The sequence below is a fragment of the Mesoplodon mirus genome, assembly GCF_964341445.2.
Source record: "Mesoplodon mirus genome assembly, chromosome: 1".
In the NCBI taxonomy this organism is placed as follows: Eukaryota; Metazoa; Chordata; class Mammalia; order Artiodactyla; family Ziphiidae; genus Mesoplodon; species Mesoplodon mirus.
Window position 1 is genome coordinate 218,358,914 of NC_138976.1, and position 12,355 is coordinate 218,371,268.

The 12,355-nt window shown below is 42.7% G+C and overlaps 1 protein-coding gene across 5 annotated transcripts in view; it reads right to left on the reverse strand.

Annotated features, from left to right (window-relative positions):
* The window catches only part of ENTPD4 (ectonucleoside triphosphate diphosphohydrolase 4), a 40,596-nt gene that overhangs the window by 21,096 nt on the left and 7,145 nt on the right, over window positions 1-12,355 (reverse strand). Inside the window, exons 3-7 of one of the 5 annotated variants that reach the window (XM_082624828.1) lie at window positions 10,592-10,682; window positions 9,227-9,424; window positions 8,510-8,715; window positions 3,029-3,179; window positions 2,174-2,277 (exon numbers count right to left, since the gene is read on the reverse strand). In XM_082624828.1, coding sequence (XP_082480954.1) covers window positions 2,174-2,277; window positions 3,029-3,179; window positions 8,510-8,715; window positions 9,227-9,424; window positions 10,592-10,599 — 667 coding nt within the window. In that variant the 5' untranslated portion in view covers window positions 10,600-10,682. Of the gene's footprint in view, window positions 1-2,173; window positions 2,278-3,028; window positions 3,180-8,509; window positions 8,716-9,226; window positions 9,425-10,319; window positions 10,510-10,591; window positions 10,870-12,355 lie in introns of those variants that run through there. The other 4 variants (XM_082624829.1, XM_082624826.1, XM_082624825.1 and 1 more) reach the window with 4 other exon arrangements.

The window sequence follows — 12,355 nt, forward strand, 5'->3', positions numbered from 1 at the left end:
ATTTATTGAGTTCTTCAGCTCTAGAATTTCTGTTTGGTTCTTTTTTAGAATTTCAATCTCTTTGCTAAATTATTCTGTTTGATAATTTTTTTTTTTTTTTTTGCCGTACGCAGGCCTCTCACTGCTGTGGCCTCTCCCATTGCGGAGCACAGGCTCCTGACGTGCAGGCTCAGCGGCCATGGCTCACGGGCCCAGCCGCTCCTCAGCATGTGGGATCCTCCCGGACTGGGGCACGAACCCATGTCCCCTGCATCGGCAGGCGGACTCTCAACCACTGCACCACCAGGGAAGCCCATCTGTTTGATAATTTTATTCCTGAGATCACTGTACTGCCTTTCTGAGTTTTCTCGTACCTTGTTGAATTTCTTCCTAATAGCTATTTTGAATTCTTTACCAGTTAGATTGCAATATTCCATGTCTTTAAGTTCTGTTGCTAGAAAAGTGTTTTTCTTCTTTTTGTGATATCACACTGCTTTGATTTTTCATAGTGTTTGATGAAAAGTGCCTCTGTCACTGCATTTGAAGTAGCAAATGACTTTCCTATTTAAGTAAAGCTTTGTTTACTATCATTCTAACAATTCAGCACACTGGTTACTAGAAGCCTTTGTTTCGTTTTCTAGAAGGTGGCGCTACAGCACAGGTTTTTGGTTTTTCTTACCTGAGCTGACTCATCACTAAGGTTGGGAATATGAACATAAAAAAAGCCAGTGGAAAGGGAAAAAAATGGATGGTGACAGAGTTGGGGAGATGTGTGCTTAGCACCTGGGGCTTTGGGTGTGCCATAGCCCAGAAGAGGATCCTTGAGTGGAGAGGGGGAGTCCCAGAGGTCTGTGGGCTGTCCTCCTGCTAGAATCCCAGGGCAGACAGCAAGAAACTCATTTCTTCAGCTCTCTCTGCCTTCTTCTCTTTTCTTTCTCTGCCCCCAGTTGCTATGGTCTCTCCTCAGAGTCCCTCCAGCTGCAGTACTCAGCCAGGTAAACTCCCCACCCCAGCTTACCACCTTCATCCTCCACCTCCTCTGCCAGAGGTCGTGCTGGCCCACTGCCACCCCTGCTGCTCCTGGCCTGGCTCTGTAGCCTCCTCTGAGGTCCAATCCACCCACTTTCTTGGGCACTGATGAGTTGATCTCTTGGGTGTCCTAGTGTGCTGTGCAGAGGCACTTTTTTTTGGTTATGGATGCCCAATTAGTTGTAAATCAAAGGGGAGAGAGAAAAGGAACCATGCACGCTACCATGATGCTGACATCACCAAGACCTGTCCAACTTTTAATATTACCACAACCTTTTGAAAGGGCCATCATCCCACCAAATTAAAATATGTTTATTCCTCTGTCCATAGTGCAACTTTTCCGACCTGTGTTGACTCAAATCATTTCTTCTGCCTAGAATGAGCTTCCTATCCCTCTCTCAGAGTCCTAGCCTTACCATGATTTGGCATGCTGTGTTTATAATTATCCCTTGAGGCCTAGTTCAAATGTCACTTTCTCCATGATACCCCTAGTTAGGAAAAAAAAAAGTCTCCTTCTTTCAAATTTCCATGAGTTTTTCCTTATCTTCCTTATGGCATCTAAAACTCTGCCTTATATAAGCAGCTAACTGTGTACCTTACTTGTCTATAAACAGCTTCACGGCAATATGTGAATTTTGCCCAGTTATTGGCGAAATGATAGATGATTTTGAAATAAATGATTTTTGGTCTCCATTATCTAGCAAGCTATTCCCCAAATAATTTCAGTGACTTGTCCTTTCATTCTGAAGTAGAATTATTTCTTTGAAAACAGAACATTTCCTTAGTGTATTAAAGTCAAGAATAATTTCCCCTTCCTAACAAGTAAATCAGTAGAAGGTTCTAACAGTTCAGTAATTATCATAATTCCAGAAAGCTGTATAACTTAGGCAAGGAACACAAAGCTTTTCTATCAAAACAAGTCCAAAATATACTTCCTAAATGTGATGAAGACAAACCAAGTTACTTTTTAATGGCTTAATGTTTGGATTATAAAGACCAGTCATATAAGAAACTGATTTTTCCATTTAAAAATTATAATATTTGAAGGCATGGTTTCCCAAAGTTTAAGATGTTAAGAGTAATTTAATAAAGTGTAAATGAGGAAGACTGGGAGGACTTAAAGGAATAGCTTCCCAAATTTCAAGTTGAAGACTAACATACCAACCTTCTTGTTTCCCTGAAATTACTTCTGCATGAGAGTCAGAAAACAGAAAGTCGAAGTGCACGGGGATGTCAGTCAGAAGGTCTTCTAGAATGGCTTTCTGTTGACTGTAAGACAATCCAAAAATTTACATATCAATATATTATATCCTGAATTTTTCTGTTTTAGAAAGAAAAAAAAAAAACCCTATGGCTCTGGTACACCTTATGTGAAAAAAATAAAATTTAAAACCAAAACAGTTCATTGAAAAGACTGTTTATTTTAAGAAGGAATTTTCATGTAAAATAGACAGCTAGTGGGAAGCAGCCACATAGCACAGGGAGATCAGCTCGGTGCTTTGTGACCACTTAGAGGGGTGGGATAGGGAGGGTGGGAGGGAGGGAGAAGCAAGAGGGAAGAGATATGGGAATATATGTATACATATAGCTGATTCACTTTGTTATACAGCAGAAACTAACACAACATTGTAAAGCAATTATACTCCAATAAAGATGTTACAAAAAAAGAGAAGGAATTTTCAGAAGTTGTGTAAATTATGTGATTCTGAGATGTAAAACTACAACTGCAAACAATCCTTAACTAATAAAATAGAAAATCAGTTTTTTATGACAAGTTTACAGTTTACTATTTATAGTCATAAATAGGTATATTAAAAGATATCTGGTGAGTTCTGACTAAGGGAATAGGTCTGGTACTACTCCAGATTTGAAAAAAGAATTTTTAATGTCTTCCTTTTGATGATGACGATGGAAGAGGAAGACAAGGAGGAGGGAGATGAGGGGGATGAAGAGGGAGAAAACCCACCACAGCCAATACCACCACCAGGCTGGCTGGCCCTGCCCTCGTGGGAAGGATCACCTTTCGGGGAGGATTCTCATTCCAGCTGTGCAGAGAATGTAGAGAGGGGTCTCTTTGTGTTTTGCCCGTGGTACATGCTCTGCAGCAAAGTTCAAGAGCGGAGAAATGTAATCACTGACTTTCTCTGGAGAGGTAGCAAACTCTGAAATGCCTACAGAAAAAGGACACTCATGTTAACAAGTAGATACTTCAGCTTATAAGGTATGCTTCTTCATAAACTGTCACTGTTTGCAGATGACATGATACTACACATAGAAAATCCTAAAGACACCACCAAAAAACTACTAGAGCTCATCAATGAATTTGATAAAGTTGCCGGACACAAAATAAACATACAGAACTCTGTTGCATTTCTATACACTAACAACAAACTATCAGGAAGAGAAATTAAGGAAACAATCCCATTTACCATCACATCAAAAAGAACAAAATGCCTAGGAATAAACCTACTTAAGGAGGTAAAACACCTGTATTCTGAAAACTATAAGACACTGATGAAAGAAACTGAAGACAACACAAACAGATGGAAAGATATACTGTGTTCTTGGACTGGAAGAATTAATACTGTTAAAATGACCATACTACCTAAGGCAATCTACAGATTCAATGCAATCCCTATCATTTTTCACAGAACTAGAACTAGTAATTTAAAAACTTGTATGGAAACACAAAAGAATCCGAACAGCCGAAACAAACCTGAGAAAGAAAAGAACTGGTGGTATTACACTCCCTGACTTCAGACTATATTACAAAACTACAGTAATCAAAACAGCATGGTACCGGCACAAAAACAGACATATAGATCAATGGAACAGAATAGAGAGCTCAGAAATAAACCCACGCACTTACAGTCACCTAATCTACAACAAAGGAGACAAGAATATACAATGGAGAAAAGACAGTCTCGTCAGTGAATGGTGCTGGGAAAACTGGACAGCTACATGTAAAAGAATGAAATTAGAACATTTTCTCAAACCATATACAAAAATAAACTCAAAATTGATTAAAGACCTAAATGTCAGATCAGAAACCATAAAACTCCTAGAGAAAACATAGGCAGAACACTCTTTGACATAAAAAGTAGCAATATTTTTTTTGGATCTGTCTCCTAAGGCAGAGGAAAGGAAAGCAAAAATAAACAAATGCAACCTAATTAAACATAAAAGTTCTTGCACAGAAAAGGAAACCATCGACAAAACAAAAAAGACAACCTACTGAATGGGAGAAAATATTTGCAAGTGATATGACCAATAAAGAGTTAATGTCCAACATATATAAACAGCTCATACAACTCAATATCAAAAAAAGCAAACAACCCGATTAACAAATGGTCAGAAGACCTGAAGAGACATTTTTCCAAAGAAGACATACAGATAGATGGCCAACAGGCACATGAAAAGATGATCAACATCCCTAATCGTCAGGGAAATGCAAATCAAAACCACAGTGAGATATCACCTCACACCTGTCAGAATGGATATCATCAAAAAGACCATAAACAAAAAATATTGGCAAGGATTTAGAGATAAGAGAACCCTTGTACACTGCTGGTGGGAATGTAAATTGGTGTCGCCACTGCGGAAAACAGTATGGAGGTTCCTCAAAAAACTAGAAACAGAACTACCACATGATCCAGCAATTCCACTCCTGGGTATATATCTGAAGGAAACAAAAACACTATTAGAAAAGATACATGCCCCCCAATTTTCACAGCAGCATTATTTACAATGGCCAAGATATGGAAGCAACCTAAGTGTCCATCAACAGATAAAGATGTGGTATGTGTATGCAATGGAATACTACTCAGCCAGAAAAAAGAATAAAATTTTGCCATGTGCAACAACATGGGTGCACCTGTAGGGTATCATGCTTAGTGAACTAAGTCAGACAGAGAAAGACAAATACTGTTTATTATCACTTATATGTGGAATCTAAAAAATACAACAAACTAGTGAATATTAAAAAAAAGAAACAGACTCACAGATATAGAGAACAAACTAGTGGTTACCAGTGGGGAGAGGGGAGGGGGAGGGGCAAGATAAGGGTAGGGGATTCAGAGGTACAAAAGAAAAGAAAGTTATGCTTCTTTAATCAGGCTAATTTGAGAGCAATTCACACTACACAGCATACACCCCTAGTTTTTCCCTATCCCTCTGGCAACTCCGTCCACAGTGTCTCGGCTGTTAAGTGATGGTGGTGCTACCTGTTCAGTCCTGTGCTCTCTTCTCAGTCATCACAGACCTAACTGAGCAACTATTGTGTGTCAGACACTTGGGATCAGCTGTACATGAGCTCATCCCTGCCCTTGAGAAACATGCCCCCACTGTCCTCAGCAAGTTCACTCACTCCCATGGCGGCCATCACCATCTATGCCTCAGATCTCCAAATCTCAATCGCAGCCCTCCAGCTCTCTTCCCCAACCTCCAGATCAGTATGTAGTAACTGTCCACTGGACACGGACATGTGCTTGTCCTCACAGCAACATATGCAAACCCAAACTCAACTTCCACTGTAAACCTGGCTCTTACTGCTCATGACCTACCTCAGCAGCCCCAGCCAGTGTCCTGGGTAAAATCCCTCTCCCTCACCCCAACGTGTGTTCTGGGTTTCACTGATCGCCTATCCTTGGCTCTGCTCACACTATTTCACTTCTCATCTCTGCTGGACACTACCAGCCTCTGCCAGCCTGCTGCAGCACATCCTACTCTCAAGTCCTGGCAATCCCCAACCACTCTCCATGGTCTGAGATCTTCCCGGTCTGAGATCCTCTGGTGGCTCCTCAATGCCCTCCAGATAAAGCTCAGCTCTAGAACAGCATAACGTGCCCTGAGCACTCACCGATCCCATCTCTTGCCACATTCTTTCCATTTGGCTTCAACTAGACTGCATGAAATTTCTGTAATGCATCATACTCTGGCCTTAGGGCCCCTGCAGCTCCACCAGGAAGAGGCTTCTCTTTGACTGCCTCCCTCCCCCCGCCCCTTTCACCTGGCTGACTCCCGCTCACCCACTGAGCTATGCCCTCTCTGGAAGTCCTCCGTAACAGGACCCTGAAGGCGAGCTCTCATTACATTCCATGTTTACCCCTACCTCTCGGTGGAGCACTCATTCCACCTCATCGAAACTACCTATTTACTTGCCTGTCTCATTTCCGCTGGAGGTTTCTTGAGGGCACAAACTGTGTCTTGTTCAAATTTATTCTCAGCACCTGACACAGTCTCTTGGCAAATAGCAGGTGCTCAACAAATATTTGCTGAATGAGTACGTAAGTGAATGACTATTTCCAGCTGTCATTTAGCCTACAACATTAAAGCTGAGGGGGATTTTTGAAGTCCAAGATTTATTTCACAGATTAGGAAATGGTGGACTCAGAAAGATTAAGCGATCTGTCAGAGCAATCAGCATCAAGCAAACTAAAAGCCAGATTTTTTGGACTCCACATACAATGCCATTTCAATGGACACCAAGCCCAAAACTATCTAGAATCTATTAAGTAAGGAAATTTCTAGAGTTTTTACACAAGAGCCCATGCTTCAGGACAGAGAAGTACTATAAAAAGGTACCTGAATTTCCACTTCAAACATTTCCTGTAGCGTCAAAGAGCATCATATTCAGCCTGATTTTAATGAGATTCTGGTGTGTACCCTGGGATGCTGTTGTAGCTGCCCCTTGTTCTCAGGGAACAACTCCAAGGCATGAAAGTTTTCACCTTATTCCATGAGAGCAGGTAATCACTGATGGAACCTGGGATGTGAAGCCAGATGAAATGCAAAGTGCTTTACAGAGTTTTATTTTTTAATTTTCTGGTGAATTTATTTGGTGAATATTACTTTAACCCTGAAAATGTTTCTAGATTTAGAGACACATAAAAATGTAAGAAATGGGAAAATAGAAAACTAAAAGTCATTCACTAAGACTTACAGAGAAAATGATCTTCTACGAATAACTTTTAAAAAATGTTCACGGGGGCTTCCCTGGTGGCACAGTGGTTAAGAATCCGCCTGCCAACGCAGGGGACACAGGTTCAAGCCCTGGTCCCGGAAGATCCCACATGCCACGGAGCAACTAAGCCTGTGCACCACAACTAGCGAGCCTGCACTCTAGAGCCTGCGTGCCACAACTACTGAAGTCTGCGCACCCTAGAGCCCATGCTCCGCGGCGAGAAGCCACCGCGATGAGAAGCCTGTGCACCACAACGAAGAGAAGCCCCCACTCACCGCAACTAGAGAAAGCCTGCACGCATCAACAAAGACCCAACTCAGCCAAAAATAAATTAATTAATTTAAAAAAAGTGTTCATGGAAATGTACTCTGGTATCAAAATAATGCTTATACAAGAGACTCAGAGTAAGTTCCCTCTCTTTAACCTGAAAAATGAGGTAGAGATTTTGAATTTTCTGAGCTATATGCTGGTGCCAAGCTGCCCAAGCCTCAAAGAACAGTCAACCTGTCGAGTGTTGACTGAAGAAAGAAGTGGGACTGACTTATTCCCTGAAGAATGAGTAGGAGGCGAAAGGTCTACAGTCCTGGTGGACTGTTCTATGAGGACAGGTTTTCTTATCGGTTAAGACTAATCTCTTTTTCACTTACATTTTTGAAATGGGAGACTATAAGCTATGACAGCTATTTTTTGTCAACATTCTCTAATATATTCAAAGATAAATTCTTCAGAATTTTTTATTTAATATTTTACTATTCAACACATTAACTAAATGAAATAAAAGTGCTGAAACTCCATTAAGATCTATGGTCCAATCACATCAGTGATGATCAACCATCGAGACGTAAGGTGCCTATTTCAAGGTACTCCTGAGATCTTCCATTCCTAACGCTCTTGACAGAAGGGTGGAAATGCCCGTGGAAATGATACAGATACAGAAAAAGGTTGAGAACCACAGATTTAAATTGTCTAATGAGGAAGGCAAATCCCAATTTTTACATAACACACTGACTTAGAAATGACAGTATCTTTAAAACTAGACATAGTGATATCAGCTCTTCTAAGTTCTACTGTCACTCTTCTTAAATAACCTAGATGATTAGAAATGCACTGGGGTAGCAATTTTTAAAAATAACAAATACATATCAGTGTATTCAAGTACAGATGTCCATGAGTTATCTGAAATTACCTTGTCATTAAGGATACAGACCAACGGCTACCAACTAGAAAACAATCCCTCCATAATTAACGTCAACTAGCCAACATTTGAGCAGACACCATAAGTAAAGGCACTATGGTAAATGCTGCGGGAGACAAAAAAGACAGACAAGGGTTTAGGCTATTTTATGAAGGTATTAGTCACCTTATGCAAGATGAACAGAAAAGGGGAAACAGAGTGAAACAAGGAGATCAACTGGGTCCTGCTGTGAGCTCTGAATGAGGGTGATGACTGCAAGGAGAGAAAGGGAAAGACGTGAAAGCCAGCACAGAGAACGAAAAGGCAGAGCCTGGTTACCAGTCAGATATTTATCATTTACGTACCGGGTTTTATTTTCATAACCACAGGCTTTCGGTTTTTATCCCGCATTTGCCTGATATCCAACAGATCACGGGGATTGCCATTATGCCTTGGCCAGCAATAGACAAATATCCGAGACCCGCTGCTACCACAGTCCACCACGATACCATAGTTCACGTTGGGGTTATTGGTGTCTGTAGCTTCAATGTCCGTAACTCGTGCCAAGTACCTTGTTTAGAGAAACAAACACGTACTTTTAATGAGACAGAGGCTATCAGTAATGCAATAAACAGACACCAAAGCGGTGACCTCTAAGCTGTGTAGTAGCACCACCGTAACCCTTTTACGGCTGCCAAATGATTAGAAAGTCAAAAGAAAACAAAAAAGTGATACTGGTAAAAGTAATCTAGAGCAGACACACACTCATCATTCCTTTAAGTAAGTTCAAATAAGCTCTGAAAAGCAAAACTCTATTTCCAGACTATCAACATTAACTGAAAAATCAGCTTAAAAGATATCACAGGAGAAGCTTATGCTTAAATCCTCTTATGATGTGGATTTGGTGGTAAACGACTAAACCATTTCAAGCAGTTTAATTTTTCATGCTATGCTGTATTCGGTACAAAATCTGTTTCCTCCAGCCACCTGCTCCTTAAATTCCATCCAAATGCCCAAAGTCTGCAAGTCATAACATGAAGGTATGGCATCCCATCTAGAAAACAAATGTTTTTCCCTCCTACCTTTGAAACTTCTTATCTCTGGAGAGCCGCCCATACTTATTCCGGATTATGACAACAGAAAAGTATAAAAGTGAAACAGCAGCAGCCAGAATGCTAATGACGATAATTTGGCGTAAGTTGGTGTTCAGAATTCGGGGACACCCCACTGGAGAGATGCTGAAATGCCAGGAAGCCGGAAAAAGACAGGAGAAGCCGATCCTGAAATTTCAAAAAGACAGGTTTAGCTAAAGCAGTCTGCTCCAGAGAGGCCTCCCCTCACCTCCACTGATCGGAAAGTTAAAACATTCAGCTTGAGCTGCCCCTACTTCCCTGCTGGTAGGTTATCGGTATACCGGCATCTTCCACATTGCTATTGCTATGTAACTCGTTATTATAAAACTACATGAATGAGAATTAAGCTCTGTGACACTTCTGTGTTCCCCCTTTCTGGAGAGTATTAAGTAGTTTTATTTGTGCCCTGCTTTGTTCCAAAAATAGAATTATAGACAGCTTATAAGAATAAGTTCAATACAATAAATATGTAAATCTATAATGAAACCAGGTTTAAGGATGCTGAATTTAGAGCCCAGAAACACATGTAATAAGGAAAGCCTGCAAAGATGGCTGAGCATGATAGCGACCAAAAACCCTGTCTGTTACAGCAGAAACATATAAACAGCCCAGGAGGAATAAGATTGTCTAACACTGAATCCCGAGGCCAATCTCTCCCGTGCTGATTGCGTGAGAAAAAGGGAAAAAACAGTATCTTTAACAACATCCCTGCAACAGTCAATAAATACGTTTTGTATATCCTGTGTTTTTAGAAATATTCCTGAGCCATTTTTGCAAATAAACTTTCTTCTCAGTTTGTCAGGAATGAGAGACTATTATTAGGCTTAAAAAACAAAACAAAACAAACCTTGCTGCCTTTGGGATAAATTCTACTGTTTACTGTTAATTTCTACACTCTTCCCTTTAAAGAGTGCTTCATGGACTAAAACATCTCACAGAAGGGGGAGGTATCCCGTCAACCCAATGGAATTTTCTATTTGTAGTTTCTGGTCTCCATGTGGGTTCTTGGGCCACGCCATGGAGTTTATCACCCCTCCCATACCTCCGAGGCTTACAGGTCGTTATCCTGTGCTTAATACACCTCCTCCCAGATTCCAACATGTGTGTCCTTTACAGTAAACTACATGAACCCCACTTTCCTTCGGTGACAGGCGCCCCCCTGGGGACCTGGAAGAACAAAGGTGTTAAACAGAAGTGTAGCACAACTTTAACACTTTTCACTTGGGATTTAGGTTCCTCCCCGCTCTCCAGACCTGCTTCTGTGGCACCAAATCTTGGGTTTTACAGTGCCGGTGATTGGGCACCATCACTCACCTCCCCATGCTGGCAGGTCAGAGGTCAGGCGAGGCCCTGGGAGTCAGTCCTCACACACCATTACAGAAGGCCTCCCGGTGCCAGAGCCCTCCTGTTCCAGGAAGCGACAAAAGTCACCAAGACAGCACAAGCCAAGGAGACGCTATGTTCTTCATCAAGTGCCTGCTTAAATCCAAGCACACGTAATCTGGTCTGTGATCCTTGCAGCGGAGCTCTTAGCTCGGTTTATTTTGAGCAACACGCTTCAGAGTTAATTTCGTGCTATCAGAGACATAGGCCTAAATCAAAAGAGATAATAACAGTCTGGCATTTTTACCTAAATGCCAATCAGTGACGCCAAAATACAGGTCACCGAATAGCTCTTAACCACCTTATGGGGCTGAATGTTACGGAAGATTAGGGCTGGGAGTAGGAGGCAGGCGGAATGAATAACCGACTGGGAGCCTGAACTCTCCGTCCATCTGATAAATACCTACTAGATGGCTCTTTTATGTACAAAGTACCATGCGAGGCACCATGTTCCTCGTGAGCTCTGTCACCTTCACCGTGGCGGCCACTCCTTCAGCTCCCAGACCTCAAATCACAGGAGAACAGGAGGCCGGGGCCTCCTTCCAACCCGCCGGATCCTAAGGACGCGTGATCCCGGGTCTCCTTCTTGGTCTTGTGGCACCGCTGTACCTCTTGCAGGCCTCTCGGGACAGCTGTCTCCCCTAGTCTGCTTGTTAGCTCTTGAACGATTCCTTCTCAGGACCCTCCGCGTCTCGGCGTTGCTGCACGTCCTGTCTGCTCTGTTCCCCAGGTTCTCTGTCTTGGCTCCAATCTCTTCTAACTCTAATCTCTGTTCCTGGTCAACTTCACTCACTGCTTCAATGATCCGACAGCTCAGAACTTTCTTTCTCCACCCCAGGCTGCTCCTCTGAGCTACAGGTACATATCTTCAAGCACCTACCAACACCCCCATCTGAACATCGCACGGGCCCACGAGAAACACTTCTGAAGCTGAAGCCTTCCACTGTAACCCTCACCCTCTCCTCCCACGCTCCTCCTCTCAGTCTCAACCCCATCGGCTGCTCAAGGAGAAACTAGGGAGTCGTGCCTGACCCCTCCCTCCTCTTCGTCCTCCAGAGCCAACTTCTTACGGAGTCCATCCATTTCTTTAACCTCCATTCCTCTAAAGCCTGTCCCTTTTCTTAGCACTTCTGCCTGAGGTGAGCTTATCTTACTCTTACCTGGCCTATCAGGACAGCAGCCCGACTCGTCAGTCTCCCACCTGCCGTCTCAACCCAGCGGCTCTCCAGTTCCTCACCCCATAGTTTCAGGCAGATTCTTCAACGGAAACTGACATCCACCCCATCCCTGCTCACGTCCAGGATCCTGTTAATCTTGTGCTGGAAATCCTCCAACGGCTCCCCTCGCAAGTAAATAAAGGCCAAAGGCTGTACCCTGACTCCCCGTCCTACGGGATCCAGACATCTGTTACTGCTCTGACCTCACCGTCCCTCTCCCTTTCTCACTTCACTCCAGCCACGCTGGTGTCCACACTGTCTTCACACACGCCAGGCACTGTCTGGTCTCAGAGCCTCTCAATGTGCTGCTCCCTCTGCTTGGAAATGATCCATATGGCTTATTTTTTCACTCCCTTCAGATCTTTACTCAATGTCACCTTCTCAGGGAGGCATGCCCTGGTCACCCAATCTATAACTGCAAGCTCTCCCCTCCATCCAGCTCCCTTCCCTGGGTTATTTCTCCTCCTTAGCATTTACG